General features: G+C 38.3%; 1 protein-coding gene across 10 annotated transcripts in view; it reads right to left on the bottom strand.

The window, feature by feature from the left end:
- Positions 1 to 20,501, bottom strand: part of SNF4Agamma (SNF4/AMP-activated protein kinase gamma subunit) — an 80,819-nt gene that overhangs the window by 7,022 nt on the left and 53,296 nt on the right. For 6 of the 10 annotated variants that reach the window (XM_032437554.2, XM_032437559.2, XM_032437539.2 and 3 more), the window contains one exon: positions 3,034 to 3,167. In XM_032437554.2, the coding sequence (XP_032293445.1) occupies positions 3,034 to 3,167 (134 nt within the window). Of the gene's footprint in view, positions 1 to 84; positions 1,256 to 3,033; positions 3,168 to 3,289; positions 3,930 to 6,204; positions 6,829 to 20,501 lie in introns of those variants that run through there. The other 4 variants (XM_032437565.2, XM_070207693.1, XM_032437583.2 and 1 more) reach the window with 4 other exon arrangements.

Below are 20,501 nucleotides of genomic sequence, written 5' to 3'. Positions count from 1 at the left end.
AAAGCAGCAAAAGCAAAATGCTCGAAAGCTTAGCTGTCAATCATATCCCAGTCCCTCGCTCTTGCTCTCACTCTCTCAACTTACGCTAATTTTTCGCCCTGACTGCAATTGTTGTTGCTGCTGTCGCTTCCATTGCTCGATCTGCTCAATGCTGTAGTCGCTGCGTCGCCGCAGCAACAGGCACTGATGCACCGGAGCGGGTGACGAATGGCGGGGCGAATTGTGGGTGCTTTGGCTGCTGCTGCGTCGCTGATAGACAAGCGATTGCTGCAGTCCAGTTGCAGACAGTTCACTGTGTGCAGCTGCCGGTGAATGACCTGCGGATAGACGCTTGCCCGGCACTAAGCCATTTGCAATGCTGTTGCTATTGTTGTTGCGCTGCTGTTGCTGCGACAGCGGCTGCAGCGGTTGTTGCTGTTGTTGTAGTTGTTGGTTATTGTTGTGGTTTATTGTTGCCTTGCGACGGAGCAGAACTGCCGGCATTGCAGCCGACAGAGTCGCTGAAAGCTTTTTGCCATCTTTTTGTTTGACTTTTGTTTTGGCATTGTTGTTGTTGTTGCTATTGCCGCTGCTGGAGCTGATGTTGTCATCGCGTCTGCTTACGTGCTGCGATTGACGTTGACCGTCCATAATATCTGTGAGATTTGCGCTATTTAGCAGCTGATAGTTTGCACTGGCCGTGGGCCCGTTATTTGACAGCAGCGTGGGCAGATGACTGTAGCGCTTCTTTCTGTATAGCGGCGAATTGCTGAGAGAGCGCGCCTTGCGCGCAACCTTCGCATGCAAGCTGTCATAGCTGCCGCCAATGTTCTCGCCTTTTCTCTCTCTGCTGCTGCTGTTGTTGTTATTGCTGTCATTATCGGGCAGATTTGGGTCAAAGCGCACGCTTAATTTCCCATTATTACTGTTGTTTTTGTTGTGTGGTAATTTGGAAGCTGTCTGCTGTGACACACCTGCCGCAGTCGCTGCCGTTGTTGGTGCAGACGGCAGCACGCCAATGCGAGGCGTGCTCGACTCAAAGGCGGAATAGCGACGGCGATACATGTACAAATACACAAACACACGCGCACTTAAATATATTTGGTATTCACACACACACACACACACACACACGCACAAGCTCACGCATGCACTGATAAACGCTCTCGCTTGTAATGGAAACAATGCGTAGATGTTGGAAAATTCGCAAGCGACCGTTGCCTTTTCTGTTTGCTATTCTCGGTTCCGGGCACGTCTGCGCGCTCCCAAATGTAAACGTAAACTGGTTAACAGTTTGTTGAGCGTTGCTGCCATATGATCGTCACATATGTATGCATGTATATGTGTGCGTGTGTGAGTGCTAAAGCTTAAGCAAACACATATACGGCAAAGAGAGACCAATCTATGGCGTATCGAAGTTCAAACACTCTAAACAAAAGGTTTTCATGCCGTTGAATATTTATCAATATTTATATAGTTAGCGTTTGCTATTAGTTGGCTAATAAAGAGGTTTATAGAGTCAACTGCGTGTCGTTTAATCTATAATTAAATGTACCTAAATACTCAGCACTGAAAAGATTACCAGTTGCATAGTAATAAACATATACTCTGGCTATGCAAGTGTATAATAGCATGGCATTCATTTGCTCGCATTCTTGAAGCTTCTTCAAAAAAAAAGAAGAAAAAAACAACAAATAGAGAGCACGTGAGAGAGCAAAGGCATAGAGAGTACCAAGTGCTAAGTGCTCACCCACATATGGGATAAGCTGGTGGCGACTGCTAACAGCGCCATTACAGAGAGAGCACGCGTCGAAGAAGGCCGCACAGAAGTGAAAAGCTTCTTTTGTAAATTTATTCGAGGGGCTGATAAACTAAGTAAACTGTGCCGAAGATTGTTGGTCATGAGAGAGAGAATTCAATTTTAAATTAAGATTCAAATTCAGTTAAACTACGCATGAGGCAATGGCATACGAATTATGTGAAATGCGCGCGATAATTAATCATAATTAGCAGAGGCACACACAACCTCACACATAACAACACATAACTGGCTTTCACCGCAGCTGACGTCAGGAGCATTAAAGAGAGGACTTTAGCTATTCTTGTTATGAGCGTAAAATGTCGCACTTGGCAATACAAAGCGCAATAATTGTGGCAAAAAAAAAACCAGTTCCGCCTTAATGACCACGTTGCGGAGTGTGAAAAAATTGTAAACAAGGCGCTTGTAAGAACATTTAAGCCAATAACGTTGACCTTGTGGTTACGTCAACAAAAACATAAGACAAAGTACTTGGCGATAATGGTAACGTTTGATGACAATGCGCTCAAATTGGAGCGACGCACACTCAAATTGATTAAATTAATAAATTGATGACTAACTGTTTGCGACTTATCATTATTATTATTAACAGGAAAAACCACAACAAACGGTAGTTGCAAACGAAAACAATACATTTTGAAGCTGTCGACACTGTACATTAACAGCTGTTAAGCGGCAATTTTAGCAGACAAAGGCATAAAAAGTGCTGCATACTCGAGGGCTGCATTGAAAAAGAGACGCAAGGTAAGCTGCTTGTAACGAAAAGCTTGCGGTAGGCAACAAGCTCACGAGAACTAAAGTCGCAGCTGACCCAGAAGGCAAATTACGTTAACGAATTGCGAATGAAAAGGGAATGGGATAAACAAATAACTTAAGTCATTTGTCAATGTCAAACTTATGTCAGAGAGGAGCACAAAACTTTTGAAAACTCTTAAGGGAATTTCTTCCAAGAATAATGATATTAAGGAAAATGATAAGTACAAGATGGAGCCAGATGGCAGTATAATATAAATATATAGAATAGTTAACTTTTTGGTAAGTTGAACAATTAGACAGATACGTTATTTGAATTTAACATTTAAAGGCTTTAATAGCCAGAGAGCGAGAGCGAGAGCGAGTGAAAGAAGAAAGCTTTAGGCTTTTTTTTGGCTTTCTTTCTCAAGGGAAGTAATAAGTACTAATCTACAGCAAAACTTAAACAATTAAAGTAAATCTCTAACTAAGGGATTACTTACGCCTCTCGAGTCTCTAAACAGTATGGCTGCATGATGAGGATCTAGGGTACCGTCGCCGCGGTAGCTACGGCCGGCAGCACCAACTGAAGCGCGTCGTTTCTCCAAGTCAGCCGAAGCGCGACGCATGTGAGCACCTGATAAAAGAGAAAAGCACAGGTAAGTTATATCAGGTAATTGTATAGACATAGAGAAGAGCTTAAACTAAGCCTAACTGTGGGCAAACAGCAAGTACCAGGTGTTTAATAACGCATTTTACCTTCGTTGACGATTCGATCGTAGATCTTATAGGTCTCTCCACAGTCCTCCAAAATGCGATTGGGTCGGCTGAGCGTGTTCACATCTAAGCTCTTGGAGCGTGTGCGAAAATTCTCCTGTGGATCGTTCTGCGGTGAGGTGCAAACACTTTGAGCATCGTGATGCTTGCGCGGCCACATGTGAATCTTTTTCCCAAAATTCTTCAACATCTCCTGTATAGAATGATGATGATGATGATGGTGATGGTGATGATGGTGCTTTTGCTTGAGCTGCCCATCCTTGTGCGGCGACTGACCCGACTCCCGTTCATCAATGCTGAGACTCTTGGCAAACGATGAATTGTCGAACCGATGTCGTCCCGCGGGCACTGGCAAGCCGCCGCTGTCTATGCTGTACACGGACTGACGCGATCCCCCGGCACTGTAATCGTCCAGAGTGTTGGCTGCGGCGCTCACCCTGTGGAAGATCGATATGGCGGTGGGTCGCTCGGAGCTGCGCTGCTGTCCGCTGGCGCCCGTGTGTGTGAAATACTGATGATCCGCCTGGGTCTCATAGATGTCGTCGAGATCGTGTGGAAAGTAACCGCCCGACGGTTGTGCCGCTGGCGGCGAACCGAATTCGGGTGCGCCTCGCCGCATGCTCTGCAAGGAATACAGTATGTCAATAAAGTGTTTTTACTAACAAAAAAAAACTAATTTTTTGGGTTTAGTTGAAAATAAATGTACCTAAAAGTGAGAATTTTTTTTCAATTATAATTTATTTCGATTCTATATTTCTCCTAGAACTTAATGGCAAAAAGAATTGTTAAATAACATTACCCAAACATTTTATAAAATTAAAAAACTAAAAACATTCACATTTTATGCTGTCAATAAAGTGTTTTTACAGCTACGGTAAATTGTTTTGCCGTTCTCTTTTGGGTGATCCCGTTAGATTTGGGCCCATGCGTTTTGGCTTCTCTTGTGTCTTCGACTTTTCTTGTCATTTTCTATTGCAATTTATAACGTTTTGCTTTAATTTTATGAAAAATAAAATGCCAGGAAAAAGAACAACTTTTGAAGTCGCTCAGCTGGTGTATTATAACCATCAGATGGGACGTCAAGTCTCGGAACTGGCTGATATGTTTAATTTATCAAAAGCAACGATATACAACATATTAAACAGAGCCAATAAGGAAGATAGGCTAGAGGCAAAGCCAGTATGTGGTCGACCCTGCAAAATTTCTGACAGAGATAAGCGAAAAATTCTGAGAAAAATTGAGAAAAATCCACAAATTTCGCTTAGGGATATTGCTCAGGAGTTCAAGGAAGAAAGTGGTGTTGATGTGTCACATGAAACTGTCCGAAAATTACTGAATTCCAATGACTACACATCACGAGTTGCCAGGAAAAAACCTCTACTATCGGCGGCGAATATTTTGAAGCGGCTATCGTTCGCTCAAGTCCATGTAAATAGTTCGAACGATTTTTGGAGTAACGTCATATTCTGTGACGAAAGCAAGATGATGCTATTCTACAACGATGGGCCATCCAGAGTCTGGAGAAAGCCACTAACAGCGTTGGAAAACCGCAATATTATTCCAACCGTTAAATTCGGAAAACTATCAGTGATGGTGTGGGGGTGTATTTCGAGCAAGGGTGTAGGAGATTTGACCTTCATTGAGAATACCATGGATGCTAGACAATATCTGAGCATTTTACAGACACATCTCGTCAGTAGTGCACAGAAATTTGGATTCTATGAGGACAATAAGCCAATTTTTAAATTTTACCAGGACAATGACCCGAAGCATAAAGCTCATATGGTAAGAGTTTGGCTGTTGTACAACTGTGGAAAGGTGTTAGACACTCCACCACAAAGTCCAGATATGAATCCAATAGAAAATGTGTGGTCATATTTGAAAAAAAAAGTCGCAAAGCGGAGTCCAAAATCAAAAACTGATTTAAAAGCTGCTGTACTGGAAGAATGGCAGAAGATTCCAGAAACATACATACAAAACCTTATTGTTTCAATGAAACGGCGATTGCAGGCTGTATGTGACGCTAATGGCAGCCACACAAAGTATTAAAAAAAAATATTCCTGTTTTTTTAACATTGTTATTTAGTAATAAAGTTTCGTGTAAAAACACTTTATTGACAGCATAAAATTTGAATGTTTTTAGTTTTTTAATTTTATAAAATGTTTGGGTAATGTTATTTAACAATTCTTTTTGCCATTAAGTTCTAGGAAAAATATAGAATCGAAATAAATTAGAATTGAAAAAAAATTCTCACTTTTAGGTACATTTATTTTCAACTAAACCCAAAAAATTAGTTTTTTTTCGTTAGTCAAAACACTTTATTGACATACTGTATGTGCGTTTATGTGGGATTCATTGGGTTCGTTCTGTTGGACTGCGATGGCACCCTGAATGAGTGACTACAGCACTTGTTTCTAATTTCTCATCATCCATCCCTAGTAAAAGTGTTTTTTTCTAACCAATCTTCTTCTTAATTAGGTCAACTAATCGATACATTGTATACAAGATGAACTTGCCCCTTCTTAATTAGTCAGTTTGGGAGAGAACAATATTACTAATGACAGCTCCCACGAGTTACATCATTATTAATATCAAACGAATTCCAATTCTAACAAATGTATAACTTTTAGTCGCAATGTTCATTCTAATTTCAACGCTAGTTAACGGCTGTAATCAATGATCGATAAATGACAGCTTTTATCGAAGATGAACTTGATGCAATGCATCTCTAACAAAATTGTCATCACTAATCGGTAAAACGTGACGCTCCTAGAGATGGACTTGACAGTTTTTGCGTGATTCGATAACAAACGTTTAAAAGCTGATCTAAATATAACGCAATTTCAAATGCTGCAGTCTAAACAGGGTCAAGCACAACTGGTTTATCGCTGCTTACGCCATAAATTGCCGGACTGTGAGATCTTTCGAAGAAACTGCGCTTCGAGGAGGGTGTGCGCTTCAGGCTGCCACTGATGCCGGATCCACTGGTGTAGCAGCTGTCATAGGAGCTACGCTGTCCGCTCTGTTCGCCGCCGCTGGTCTTCTGGAAGGGCGAGTTGTTGTAATGATGATTGGCCAACGATTTGTGGGCGTCCGGCACGGCCTGTGGCTGTGAGTGCCGCTCCGTCTGCCATTGGCCAAAGGCGCTGCCGGTGACGCCACCCAAGGTCGAATTGTTTGAGTTGTTTGAGTTGCTGCTGGAACTATTTGAGGACGATTCCATGCTGTACAGTGTATGGCCCTGCAGAGAGGATGGCTCATAGGAACTTTTGACGCTGTTCTGCTGGGACCAGCTGTCGGTGCTGCTGCCGCCGACGCCGGCGCTGCCAACGCTTATTTGTTTCTCTACGGCGTGCTGCCTGTAGAGATGTGAGATACCGTGCATATCGTCGCCGTTGTTACACTTTAATAGTGCAGTCTGTTATGTGTTTGTCAATTTTTTTTTTTATTTATTGCACTCTTCTCTCTGTTTCTCTCTCTCTCTCTCTCTTCTGTTTGTAATAGTCACATAATCCTCGCTCTGTAAATGAAAAGCACATCAAATGTCGTTGTGGTTCTTCTTCTTGCTTGCACTTGCACTTGTTAAAGAGCTTTGTGCTTTTTGCCTCTTTATCGCGCGTGGAAAAACGTCGTTAAGTTGAACGCACCTAAATTAAGTCAAAGCTGCAGACAACGTCAGCGTCAACGCCAACGCCTCTGCGCGCGTGTTTTTATATACATATATACATATATTATTTTTTTATTTGTTTGCTGCGTTATTATATTTATAAATGCGAGCAATGTCTGCGTGTGTGTTTTTATTTATTGTTCTATTTGGGCAAGCTATTAACATAATTACATTTGCCTAACAGTAGCTGTAACAGTTTGTGCAAACATTTGCCTGCTGTTAAGCCACTTAACAGTGGCAACGTCAGCGACCAGCGACTGCGCACTTGAAAAAGTTCAACCCACTACCCCCACATGGCCGCAGTGTCAATGCGCGTATAGCTTTTGTTTTGCATTGTTACTGTTGCAGCAGCAGCAGCTGCTGCTGTGCTTTTGCGGTTCTTTTTGCATGTTGTTGTTGTTCTCGCGCTCAGTTGTGAATTCTCTAGGTACACTCCCACATACACGCATAAACAATGACAAACTGTGCATTAAGCAAACGAAACGATGTTGCTTGTGACATTTTGGTCACCTGATCGCCTGTCGGATGTAAGTATGTATTTGCATACAAATAACGTACACCTCTCTTAACAAGAAACCCGCAAATACGTCCGCTTAACAAATATACTACAAATTTAGAAGAATATTCGTTAAATTCGTTAAATGTAAAACTTTAGTTTTTCAGAGAATCAAAGATAATATTAGATTGGGGCTAAAGAAAAGGACTCACAATGCAGGTGACTATTATTAAAACTCTTCACCTATGTCAGTTCAGCTGGTTCAATAATACTTATGACAATCTTGTCGACTGAGCCTCTCAGGCAATACAAAGCTTCAATAAATACAAATGGCACATATGTACATACATTTATGGTGTACAGTTACTCTCACTTTAAAGCTGATTGGTATTTTAGGAGCACGCTTTGCTTGGATTTAAATAAACTTTATCGCAACGTAAGAGAAAACAATAACAACGTGCGAGAGAGACAAGTCTATCTGCAGCGGCGGCCGCAAGCATGTTCTATTTTTACTATAAACTAACGAAAATAGTGTTGAAAAAGAAACAAGTGGCAGGCAACTATGATAAATAGGCGACATGAAAGACAATTTAGAGCCCTGATGTGTAATTACGATTATCGATTATATTTTTAAGCCGCACAGAAAAGCTGTTGAAATATTTGCGCAATCGAGCGTAAGTTCAATTGAGGTTAAGTTGCAAGCAAACAGGCCCCCGCCGCCTTTAACCACAACTGTAATCAAATTTGTGTAAATTAAAGCGAATTATTGAGACGCACATACAGACACACGCGGCTAAAAAGAGCATACACAAACACACGACCGCTTGTATAAAAATGCCAGCACAGACTGAGTATGCAAGAATAAAAAGGAAAACTGTGCACGTGCAATACGTAAACAAGTGCCAGAGAGCATAGACAAGAGAGCGAGAGAGAAAACAGCGTGTGTGGGAGAGTAAAAGGCATTGGTTTCCAACTGAATGATGCTGCCAGCTAACAGCGCTCTGTTAAAGCTAACAGCATAGCGGCATTTGTGGGTGGTTGTTGTTTACATACCAAACATGGCGTGGCCATCAGCGTAATGAACAACACTTCTCATTAATAATGACCTTGTGCAACGTGCACGGGCAAGCTTAGTGCAATTGAACAGCCATTTTCCACTTGAAAATACATTAACAGGGTGAAATGTAAATGTTTAGTGCTAAATGCGCAGAAGTTTTTCACTGTCCACTTTCATTTGAGAGCGATATTAATAAAAGTCCCAATAAAAAGCAAACAAATCTTTAAGAACTGGGAAGAACTATGCCAAAAAATCAAAAATGAAGTCAAACGGAGAGCGAAAGGCTCAACGCATGCGCTGCTATGAAAGTGAAAGTACATAAAGGGGAATACACGTATGCACATACATACACACATACATACATACATGTGCATAGATTGGCGTATATTCGCTCATAGCTGTGCTTCTTGTGGAATCCGAATTGCGCATTTAGGTCAAGTTTATAAAATATTTAAAACTTATCGGATCTACAGCTGTCACTGCTTGAAAATTGAAAATTCATAACTAATCACTGATAAGCCTTATCAAAGCGCCGCCGTTTAACCAGGACAGACCCCCACTAGACAGGCGTTAAGATAAGCAGCCAGTAAATTTAGTCATTGTTGTTATTTTGGGTGCAACTTGTCAACAACTTGAGAGCCCCAATAAAAAGAATGTGTTTACGTTTTTGATTGACCGCTCGGATTGGACGCACGTTAAAAATAAGTAAGTGCAGTCGGTTGAAACTGACTGTGCAATACTCTGTTAACAGTTGAGACGGGGATGATGAATGGGATTCGTGTGATATTGCAGAGAATATTGGGTGCTTAGTCTCAGCCAAAACTGTGGACAATATAGATGTTTGCGATTTCATATTGGGGAGCCAATATACCCGTTTTAACTCTGTGAATATATATTTAAAAAATTCAACGGCAGGCAAACATATTGTTTATTTATTTACCTTTTTTGGTTTTTTGGTTAAATATGAAACCGCTTTGCGGTCACATTTCTAGTTTAAGTGGCCAGCATTTACCTTGAACGTAATTGGGAATCGGATATGTATATATAAGGAATATATGTATTATTTGCATATATCATCATATTTGGTCAAGTTTGTCGCCCTGCGTCATGCATTGAACATGCGGCCAACATTTGGCCAAAAGTTCCAGAAAATTGTCAACTTATGCGAATTTCTCAAGTTTTTTACTTTTGTTAGGGCTAGAGCTGAGAGCTCCAATTACATATATTTTTTTTTGCTGACTTTTATTTGGGAATCGAAAACAAATATAGAGATTGGCTTGTAGTTCGATGACTCAGCGCTGAATTTGAGCAATGCGATTTATTTTATTTTGATACATTTTTGTTTTCTTTTTATTTTTCATAAGCCGAGTATTTATAAATATGATATTTGGTGTTGAGGGTAATTCAATATACGAATATTGTTATCAACAGCTTTGTACCTTCAGAACTGGAGGGCAGAAACGTGTCGTTGACCTCTGCATTGACCTATTGCACACACGCACACACACAGATACACACAGTTATGTATACTGTTTACAGTTGGCCGACATGCAACTTAGCCTTGAGCCCGAACTTTGAACTTTCCGCTCATTGAATTTTATAGCGTACTGCAACAAACTCTCTGGCCTGACCTTCGTTCGAGCTGAGAGACTTGCGACTGGCCAATGCACAAACCCATAAAGCTGTCATTATCATCGTAGAGTCCAAGTGATTTCTATGCAAGTTTGTCATTTTTAATGTCTGTCTAGAATAGTGGGCGTGTGTAGCATATCTCCCACTCTCCCTCTCTCTCTCCCACACTGTCTCTGTCTGTCTCGCTCTCTCTATCTTCCTGTCTGCTTGCGGCTTCCGCATGCAACTAGACAAATGCAACCGGAAGCGTATCTTAGCAAAAATTAAACAGCAAAAAAAAAAAAAAACACATTTAGTCGGAATTTTCTGTTCTTGTTGTTTTACGTTAATTAGTCGTAGGAATGCAGGGGGCGGTAGCGGGTGGCACCTTCGGCAAAAGATTCGTTAAAATGCATCGAAATGTCATTGAATGCGTTTTATGTAATTTTTTGAAATTGCAATTGTTGAATTGTTGCCAATTTACGACATGATTGATGATCCCTTGATGGTTCATGGACAGCGCATTAAACTGTTATACACAAGCAATTACTACGGGAAGGCTTTTATATATTGCTCATATTTGCTGTTGTGCAACTGTTATATATCTCAGAAAACCTGTTATAATTACTGTTTATAAAATGCAAGTGTAGTAAAAAACATACTCAATTACTCTTTGATTTGTTATACTAATAGTGTCACACTGGTAACTGTTATACAAAAAACCGATTAAGTTCTTTACGAGCAGGCTGTCATGAATTCCTTCCTAGCTTCTTAAAAGATAATAAATTATTTGTATCCCTATATTTAAATGTTTTAATAATCATATTAAACTGACAGCTGCCATGAATACCCTGTACAGTTTCTTATAAGCTGTTATATCAATTGACTATTATTGTATTCATTAGGCTATGAAGTATTCATTAGAAGTTGTTCACAATGTGTTATACAAACAACTGGTATACAAGCACTTGTACTGTTAACTGTTTAAATAATGTGTTACACGAGTTGTAGTGCACATACCTTTCATACAAACTGTAATACCGACTGGTTTACGAAATGTTGAATCTGAGTTTAAATAATGTATTAATTGTATGGCTGATAATTCTTCCATCTACTATGTTTCGCACGCAAGAGTCGGAGACCAACTAAATTTCTTTAGCCAGGGTTCTGGTTAGCCCCATCAGAGAGAGCCGCTCCCGAAGGCTAACCTCGACGACCTACTTACGAGGCGTATTATTTGAACATCTCCTTCCCCATCAATGTAAATTCCAGCGCAAAATGAAACTTATATATAGATTTGACTATTTACTTTGTTTAACAAAGATTGATAAGCTTAATTGATTGTACTCACTAATAGAAACCTTATTTGTTTTTAAATCACTTATAGACAAGAATCCCTGGAGGTTTTATGAACCTAGAAGAGACACGCATCAAATCGCCCCACTGATAGCTCATCGTATGATTCATTAGCGAATTACACAAAGTGCTTCCCGAAAACGCAAGGCACACAATCGAGACCTTTGGGGCCCCTCTTTTCAATGATTATACAAAATGACGACGGCGACCACGTTGACTACTCGAATCACTCACTCGCTTCCATTCTTATATAACAGGTGTATATATAAAGTGTATAATAGAGAGTCCCAGTTTTGTTTGCATAAGCGGTCGAACCGGCAACATTTGCATTAAAAACAAGTAGAAGTGCTCTAGCCGGGAGTACCTGACTAAAAACAGGGAGATTTATATAGAAAACCATACAGTTGCGCTTCTGCTTCCCTTTTGTCGGACACTATGTACGAGGCATTAACTCATCCTTGATTAACTTCGGTGTTTGTAGTCCGAGTCGTTCTGATTCTGGTGTATCTCAAATCTTCAAGACTCTAGGACCGAGCATGGCTAGATAGACTGGGGGCCTGGGGATGCCTCCATCTGCCTGATACGCGCATATTCGCCAAAGCATTATACCCTCTTTTAACAAATATTCCATGAGTTCAGGGTATAAAGAGTCGGTTGCCGTTGAGCTGCCGCGCGGTAAATACTCAAAACTCTGGCAATTGGGTACTCGAAAAATAAGTTGACTTAAGCTCCCGCAACGGCGCCACGTTTGACTCCCAATTTAATTAATGGGTTCGCTTTCTGTTTGCATCGCTAATGGAACTGACAATTGACTAGTAATTGTTGTGTTTGGCATTAACAAAAGCAAAAACTGGCGGAAAAGCGCTTGTTAAAACGGACGAGGGGCGCGACTTATAGTTTTATTTTATTATTATCTTCCGCTTTAGCGTTGAGCAATCAAATTGATCTTTTGTTCAACATGTTGTTCCAGAACCAGATAGTATACTATCGTTCCATCAACTGCGATTCACGCGCCATGTTTTTTTTCGTTCAAAACTCATAGGAACTTTGACATTAGAAAACGATTCATCAAACAATTTGCGAGTTACGAATAGATAAAAGAAGCATTCAAATTAATGGGCACCGTAACGTGTTTTGATTACACTTAAAATAAAGCGAAATGTTAAGTGAAACTTTTGCACTTGTTTAACATAGAGTGCTTATGTTAGTGAAGGGATGCCATTGCTGTTAAGTTACAAAGGCGTAAGGGCAACAGATAAGGCTGATTGAGAGCTCATATATTGGACTGTTAAGCAAATTGACTAGAAATGATAAGAAACAAGTATCATTCCCAAGCTATTGCTTTATATAAAATGGCAATGTTAATACTCCTACAGACATACAAATAAAAAAGATTAGCATCAATTGAAAGATTACCTTTAAATGTAATAAAAGTTATAACCAACAAAAAAATTACGAACGAAACGCTGTTTAATAAAACACATAGTTACATATTAAATGTAAGTTATTAACATAAACCTGCTAACATAGCGCATAAATGCTAGTAACAGCTGTTAGGTTTAAAGAGTTTTTAGAGCCAGAACTGTTAGAACTTTTAGCTCTTAGTTAGAAGGTATCTCAAATACTTAAGAAATTTGTTAAACAATATTCAAGCCCTATTATTATATGAGTTGCAAATTGAAGAAGATGGAGTTTATTTTCCCGTTTTACTAATAGGTACAAGGCTATATTTGGCGACTACTTCTCAGCACATTCGTTTTTAAGCTTCAAGTAGAAACATTCTCCCCATGATATTGTGGTTGTCGGTCGTAGGAAAATCATATGTATATTTTTTTGGCGCATCTTTGTCTTATATAGTATATACTATGCTCTAGATTCTTATATATGTATACACATGCATGCCGTCTTTTTTTACGCTACATGTTGACGTCAATGGAAATTTATGTAAATGAGGGGCACGTTCTTCGAGTATTTTGCAGTTTGTCAAGAGAGCCACAAAACTGTTGAGTTGCTTGCCTTTCGTGGGTGCTAATTAGATTTTACGAGTTGGCATTTGCAATGGGTGTGTCTGACAGTAATTGAGCTTGGCTGTTGTAATCACAACAAGGAATGACTGATAAATAAAAGGAATTTAGATAGTGGGAATAGATACCATTACCAAATGCTAAAAAAAAAAACTATTTACAGCGAATTCAAGTTCGATCCTCGTCTGCACGGCACCGAAAATAGACAGGGCACGGTTTGTACGAGAATATACATTCGAGCACAAACTCGCTAAAAATATGTCAAACAAAACAGACGAGACAAACAACACAAGAAAAATTTTGGTAATAAACGTCAGCCTGAAGGATTTGCCAGCACAATATTTGGCAGGTTATAAGTCAGGAGGAAAGTAAATAAATTTTTGTAAATAAACAAAACACAACATTTTTAGAGCAAATGTGTTAGGGATATTTTTATGATGTCTTATGATTTATAAAATTAAATTGCAAGCACAAGGACTTACACAGAAAGAAATACCACCTGAAAGCCACTTTTGCAATGCAGTTTCAGAGCTGTCAGCCACACGCTGTGCGTTACATATCAGCCAGCTTTAGCTACTGTAACATTTCGTATACAATTAAAGTTAAAAAACAAACTGTTATCGGACAGCTAACGAAAATTAATTAAAAATTTGATTGTGTTCATATGAACGCAAGTTAAATTTTATAATAAACAAAGGTGAGTTACATTCCTTAATTGCGATTACGCAAACCTCAAACAAATAACGTTTGCTCGACTATTGAGCAAAAGCGAGAAACATTTATCAAATATTCCAGCTCAGCATTTAGTTGATCTATTCCGGAGATTTTTCTCTACTGTCTACCTAAGGTTTATTAATTTGTTTGTTATTACGGTATGTAAAAACGTAGAATTTATTTGCTCTACCTCGGCGTTGACGATAAGCAAACAAGTAAAGTCAACATTACTAGAAGTTAGAATTATTATTATTATTCCGTTGTTATCACGAAACAATAAGAACAACAGTAAGAATAGCAATAAGACGTGGCATTGCATAGATATATGATATACAAACACAATCTATATATATATATAATATATATGTATTTATACAGATGTACTATATAGAATGGGCCACAACAAATGACTCTGTGTAAATTTATGAAAAGCCACTCGCTGAGGGCAAATAAATGCGAGCACTTATATCATATAAGCCCTGTTTACTCATATACACACATATGTATATAGTATGAATCGCTCATATTTACATTAGAATTGCCAATCGCTGGTTCGGTCAATCGGTTCACTTGGTTCTCGATGCGTCTGCCCCCCTGCTGTCTCATTCCCTTTTACGATGTCGACGTCGACGTCGTTGGAACTCGAGCAAATTTATATTATTGACCAACCCCAACGGCTTCGATGGTGTGGACAGTCAAGAGCTGATTTGATTTGATTCCCTGTTCCTACATATATTCAAGGTTAGTGCCATTTCTCTAGCCCATATATTAGCACACACTCACACCATCAACCCCATTGATATATTCCAATTATATGCCCATTTTTATATAGCTATATACACATATATATATATATATATATATGTGTATATGCATACAGTGATCTGTGAGAACCGTATCATTTGACTGCGTGTCGAAATTTGCAAAGTGCCTATTTAAATATTGTGTATTTGTCTTTGTATTTGCATTTTATTTATGTGGCGATTAACTGACTATTGGCAGAAAGTCACGTTCACACGTTTACACGTTCGATCGCGGAGATGGCGATAAGCAATTGCCCAAAGTCAAATCAGGATCTGGATTCGAGTGTAATTGCAAAATACGACGAATAACATTCGAAATATGCATTAAAATATTAGCAAATTTTTTCAAAAAAACAAAGATGATGCCCACGTTAAAGAAAAACCTTCTACTTTACATTTCCCGATTCTGTTTATGGATTATTTAGAAATTGTTTCTTATTCAATTTGTAAATTTAAAAGTTTTGATATTATCATATTTCTAGATGCCATCTTTTTCTTTACCAACTTTTATTTCTTACTTTCGTTTCCTCTTATTTCCTAGTTGATTCTCTTTGGGATATTTACTTAGTACAAATTAGAAGACTTTAACTAATTAGTAATCGATAAATGCATCTATAATCCGCTCTTGTCAGTTCTCTTCTCTAACAGAAAGAATATCTTGAACGTAAATACGAAAAATTGACGTCCTCTTTATCAACATTCTGCTTATTATCTTCGACTATTTCTATAAGTCTTTGTCTTATGCTTCCCTTAATCACAAATTAAATATCGCCCCGGGCGGTCGCTTGTCAGCGCTTTCAGTTGTCTCCTTTTTCAAGACTTAATGAGCCCTCTTAACAGCCCCCTTCTCATTGACCGCTTTTACGTCAGTTTCAGCCTGACCACGCCCAATTGAAACGCACACACGCGCACACACTGGTTCTGCCAGAAAGGTCGAATGTCCTTGAGCTGTTTTGGCCTGTGGCAACGTAATCCTGTGTCATATAACAAGCTCTCGGAAGCCATCTGAAACTCTGCCAACGATTAAGCGCGCAATATGCCAGCATGCAACAGCAATCATCACAAAGGTGTGTGTATGGGGGGATGGGCTGCACAAACAATGAGATTCAGCTCATAAAGTAAATCAGCTTTCAGATACTTTTTTAGTACTTCGGAATACGTTGGCAGCGTCACGAGGCAACAATAAATGACAGCAATTAAACTGAGAAAAATACAAGGTCGAAAAATCCTGACTTTGCATATATAAAGTAAAAGTTTCTTAAGGAAGCCCTAATACAAACACTGCTGGACCATTTTCCATTTCCAAAGTTCGTCTATTTCTTCAAATTAGTAAAGTATATTAATATTTATACATATAGCGGGAAACTGATATGCATATTAAATTATGCATAAGTAAATTTAATATTTCCCCAAATGTTTATTACTTATCTAAAAAAGCTTTTTACTTTTTTCTCATCTTTTCGAAGAACAATAATTTAAAATTCTTGTTTCTCTTCTACTGTAAAACTTTCAAACATCTTTTATGATGAACTAACATGCGTTGATTTTTATACCTTTGTAGAGGGTATTATACTTTTTCCAATGACCCCATAAAATGTATATATATTCCAGATCAGCATCAACAGTCGAGCTAATATAGCCATAGACGTCTGTATGTCTATCCACGAGTCCGTCTCTATGCTACGAGTTAGTCTCGCCAATTAAAAGTTATTGTCTTGCGTCTTGCATAGATCCGTCTTTCAGTCACAAGCAGAACATATGTCGAAACCGGCCGGATCGGACGACTATATCATATAGCAGAAATTTTCGATGCAAAAATAGTTTCTTGTCTGTAAAACATTTCTGTTTATCCAGACCATACTCCACATTTATTAGTTCCACTTCACATATGTATGCCAAATCTTATCAACATCATGCCACTATATATCGTTCGAAAAGTATGTTCGTATTTGGCAAAATATTCTATTTTCCAAGATATTTTCATCAAACTTAGCATTTATGAGCAAATGTCTACAAGGGTATTAAATCTTCGGTGTGCCAGAATTATCCTTACTTTCTCAATGTTTTTACTGGGCTTATTGAAAGAGACTGATCGAGTATACCAAGCATCCTAAGCATAGGGAATACCTATTTGAATGTCGCATATTGCTTGAATCTAATATTATAACACAATTAACACATCTAATCAATCCATATCTTTCAGCCCAACCCTCCTAACGCTTAGCTGCATCGACACCTTGTATATATTAGGTAAAGTAGTTAATTTATGCAGTTGGCAATTGAAACTTGTTGCAATTATGGCGATCATCGCGGCAACATGATAAATAACAATGTGAACAATATTTATGTTGTTCGGTTTATAATTGAACAGAAATTTAATTGCCGTTTTCAGTTAGTTTCTTTCCTTGACCTAATTCCCAATCGTCCCCAACAACAACAACATAATTACAACAACAACAACCTATTCGGAAAATGCCAGCGGAAAATAACTATACAGAAGAGTAGCTCGCATAGAATTTGATTGATGCGATACGCAGCGAGTGCTGAATAGATTAATGATAGATCACAAAAGGTGAATCGAGAGATATCTATAAATATAATATAATAGAAACTCAAGTACGACTGAGTAAGATACTGGAAAATTCTCGAAGCCGTATGTCAAAGGTTGAATGAACTCTCCTAAAAAAGCGTGCAACAACAAGCAGTCGACTGTTTTTTTTTTTCTCTCTGTTGATCTTTTGGTCATCATAAAAAATAAAAAGCTAAGCTGCTGCTTGTAACAGGTTTTATTTTCTTCCATATGTATGTGAAACTATTTTTATGTGCGTATATTTATCTATACCAAATGTATCTTTTGTTGACACTCAACTTGTGCTTTTACGCAGTTCGAAATCTCTGCTAAATTCTCAGATAATTAAAATTTAGAAAACAAATTGCAATTGCAATTTATGAGGCGCAAGTGCAACAAACTATTACTAATCCCTAGTTTGCATAGCTAATTATAAATAGACAAAACGAAAAACACAAATATTACAGATCACAAATTTTAGGAACAGAACGGGTTGCTGTGCTCAAGGTTAAATTATATAGCTTTTGGAATTGGGCCTGGCTAGAAATAGCATGGAAAATTGAAGGATATAAAAAAGAAAATATATCTAAAATTCCATCAAATTGGAAGAGCTCTTGCGAATGGAAGGATATTATGCATTTCCATGCTTACATTTCCATATTAAATATGTTTTTAATAAACTCCACATTCACATTCATTCTCATTTCTAGATAATTCTAGCTGCTTAAAGATTTATCCAACGAAGCTAAAGATAAATGAAAACATATGTTTCTCTGCATATATTTATTTTCGCATCAGACTAAACATTTACCGGTTTTTGAGCTACCGTTTCCATTCATTTTTATACCCTTGTAGAGGGTATTATAATTTTGTTATATAATGCGCAACACATAGGAGACATAGCCTAGATCGATGAAATATATATATTCTAGATCAGCTTGCCGAAACCAACTAAATCGGACAACTATATCATATAGCTGTCATAGGTAGGTTCTTGTATCAAGTTACCTTGACTAAACTCTGCATTTATTAGTTTCGCCATGTTCCCTGCTTATCCTAGCAACAGCAGACCTCTATATCATATAGTTACCGTAGGAACATTTTGTCGAAGAGCAGGTTCTTGTCTGGCAATTTATTCTGTTTTCATCAAGATATTTTCATCAAGCTCAGCATTTACGAGCTTGACTATTCTCACATATCTGCAAAAGGCAAACGTTTACAAAAGTATTAAATATTCGGCGTGTAGAAGATATCTCTACTTTCTTCAATTTTTTAAAAATTATATTCTCTTTATTTTCTTCAAATTCCAAATAGTTTCGTTTGATCTAAAATCTCGTGTGTTTATTTAAACGAGAACTCTCGCAAGCGTTATCACATGACGAATAAGCTCTCTGCATGTCAAATATACTTCGCACAGTCTCTCGCACTTCCGTTGCTCGGAGGCGCGCAGACACACACACACACACGCACACACACTCAAAGTATCTGTCAGATACACAACGAAAAAGTATCTGAAACTTCGGCTTGCGCAGATTGTTATTTGCGTCGCAAATGAAATTTTGTACCTGCAATCTGTGTTTGTTGTTGTTTTTCTTGTTCTTGTTCTGCTGCCCGTTGTTATCAATTTTGTTGTTGTTCGGTAAAAAAAAAAAAGAAGCAAAATAACCCGCCAAAAGAAAATGAAAATACAAAGCACAGCAAAGTAAAGCGAAATGCCGAGTAAAATAAAAAAAAGAAGAAAAAAGCGCTGCGCAATTTCTTTGGTTTGTTTTTTGTTTTCTTTTTTTGCTACTCTTTGCTTCCTCTGCTTCTTGTTTCGGCGTTTTCTCGCCGTTTCTCACCCATTCTCGCTCAAAACAATCGCGAACACAATCTGTGTGGGGGTCAATTATATTGAGCCGGCTTGGGGCATTTCGAAATATTGTTTTCTTTTCACTTCTATCAATTGAGAAAACAATTGCTTCAAATCAAATTCGATCTTAATAGAAGGTAGGCAGATTAACAGTTGATTAAAGATTCAAATATATTGATTTTTGTATATTTAGAATTCAAAATCCAATTCGAATCAAGCTCTTGAATGTATGCTCTCGTTTAAAAACAAACCCATAAAAAGTGAAAATATTTATTTTCAGCGCTCTAATCTCCTATTTTGTTTATAATTTCGCCGGTTTATGATGTTGTGTACTAGAAACTGACCTATTCCAAGCGTATTTCAATTGGGACGCAGTTTTTTTTAGCGTTTCTGAAACGGATTTGTAATATTGTATATCATGTAGAGCCTAACAGTATTACGGGGCATTGTCTATATTTAGTAACTATTTATAGATAATGCGTACAGCTGGGGAAGGGGTTATCGCTGAGCCCCCTGGGAGACAACGGGCCTGCACTAGATTGCGCGAACAGCTGCATTCGAGGAGAAGTTCTTATCAGAAAGTTCCCGCTTATTACAGATTGCAAATAAATTGCAATAGTCGGGCCTAGTTGCTTTATCGAGCTCAGTTCAAATAGGAAAAGGCTCTTCTTCTTTCCTGAACGAATATATAAAGAGAACTTTTACTTAAATAAGTAGTCACTCGCTTTAAATTAACTTTCAGAGTCTAACTCAAATATCAAGAGTTTTTAATAGTTTCTAAATAGATTTCTTGAATTTTTAAAGATTTTATAAACGTAATTTTCTTGTGTGTTTCTCACCCTTGTGAGTTTAGTTTGGTACTGAACCGCTCCGAACACGACCCTTAACCCTTGACACTTCATTTGGGATAATGTAAGCGGGTATAAAATTGAAATACGTTCTTATATTTTTGCATATAAAACCGAATGGCACTCAGAATTGCTAAGCATATATAGTTAAAGTAAAATTTTACGATATCATCGCAGTAAATCAATTCAACTTGAT

Source organism: Drosophila virilis, chromosome 2 (assembly GCF_030788295.1).
Source record: "Drosophila virilis strain 15010-1051.87 chromosome 2, Dvir_AGI_RSII-ME, whole genome shotgun sequence".
In the NCBI taxonomy this organism is placed as follows: domain Eukaryota; kingdom Metazoa; phylum Arthropoda; class Insecta; order Diptera; family Drosophilidae; genus Drosophila; species Drosophila virilis.
This window is presented reverse-complemented; position numbering and strand designations above follow the sequence as displayed.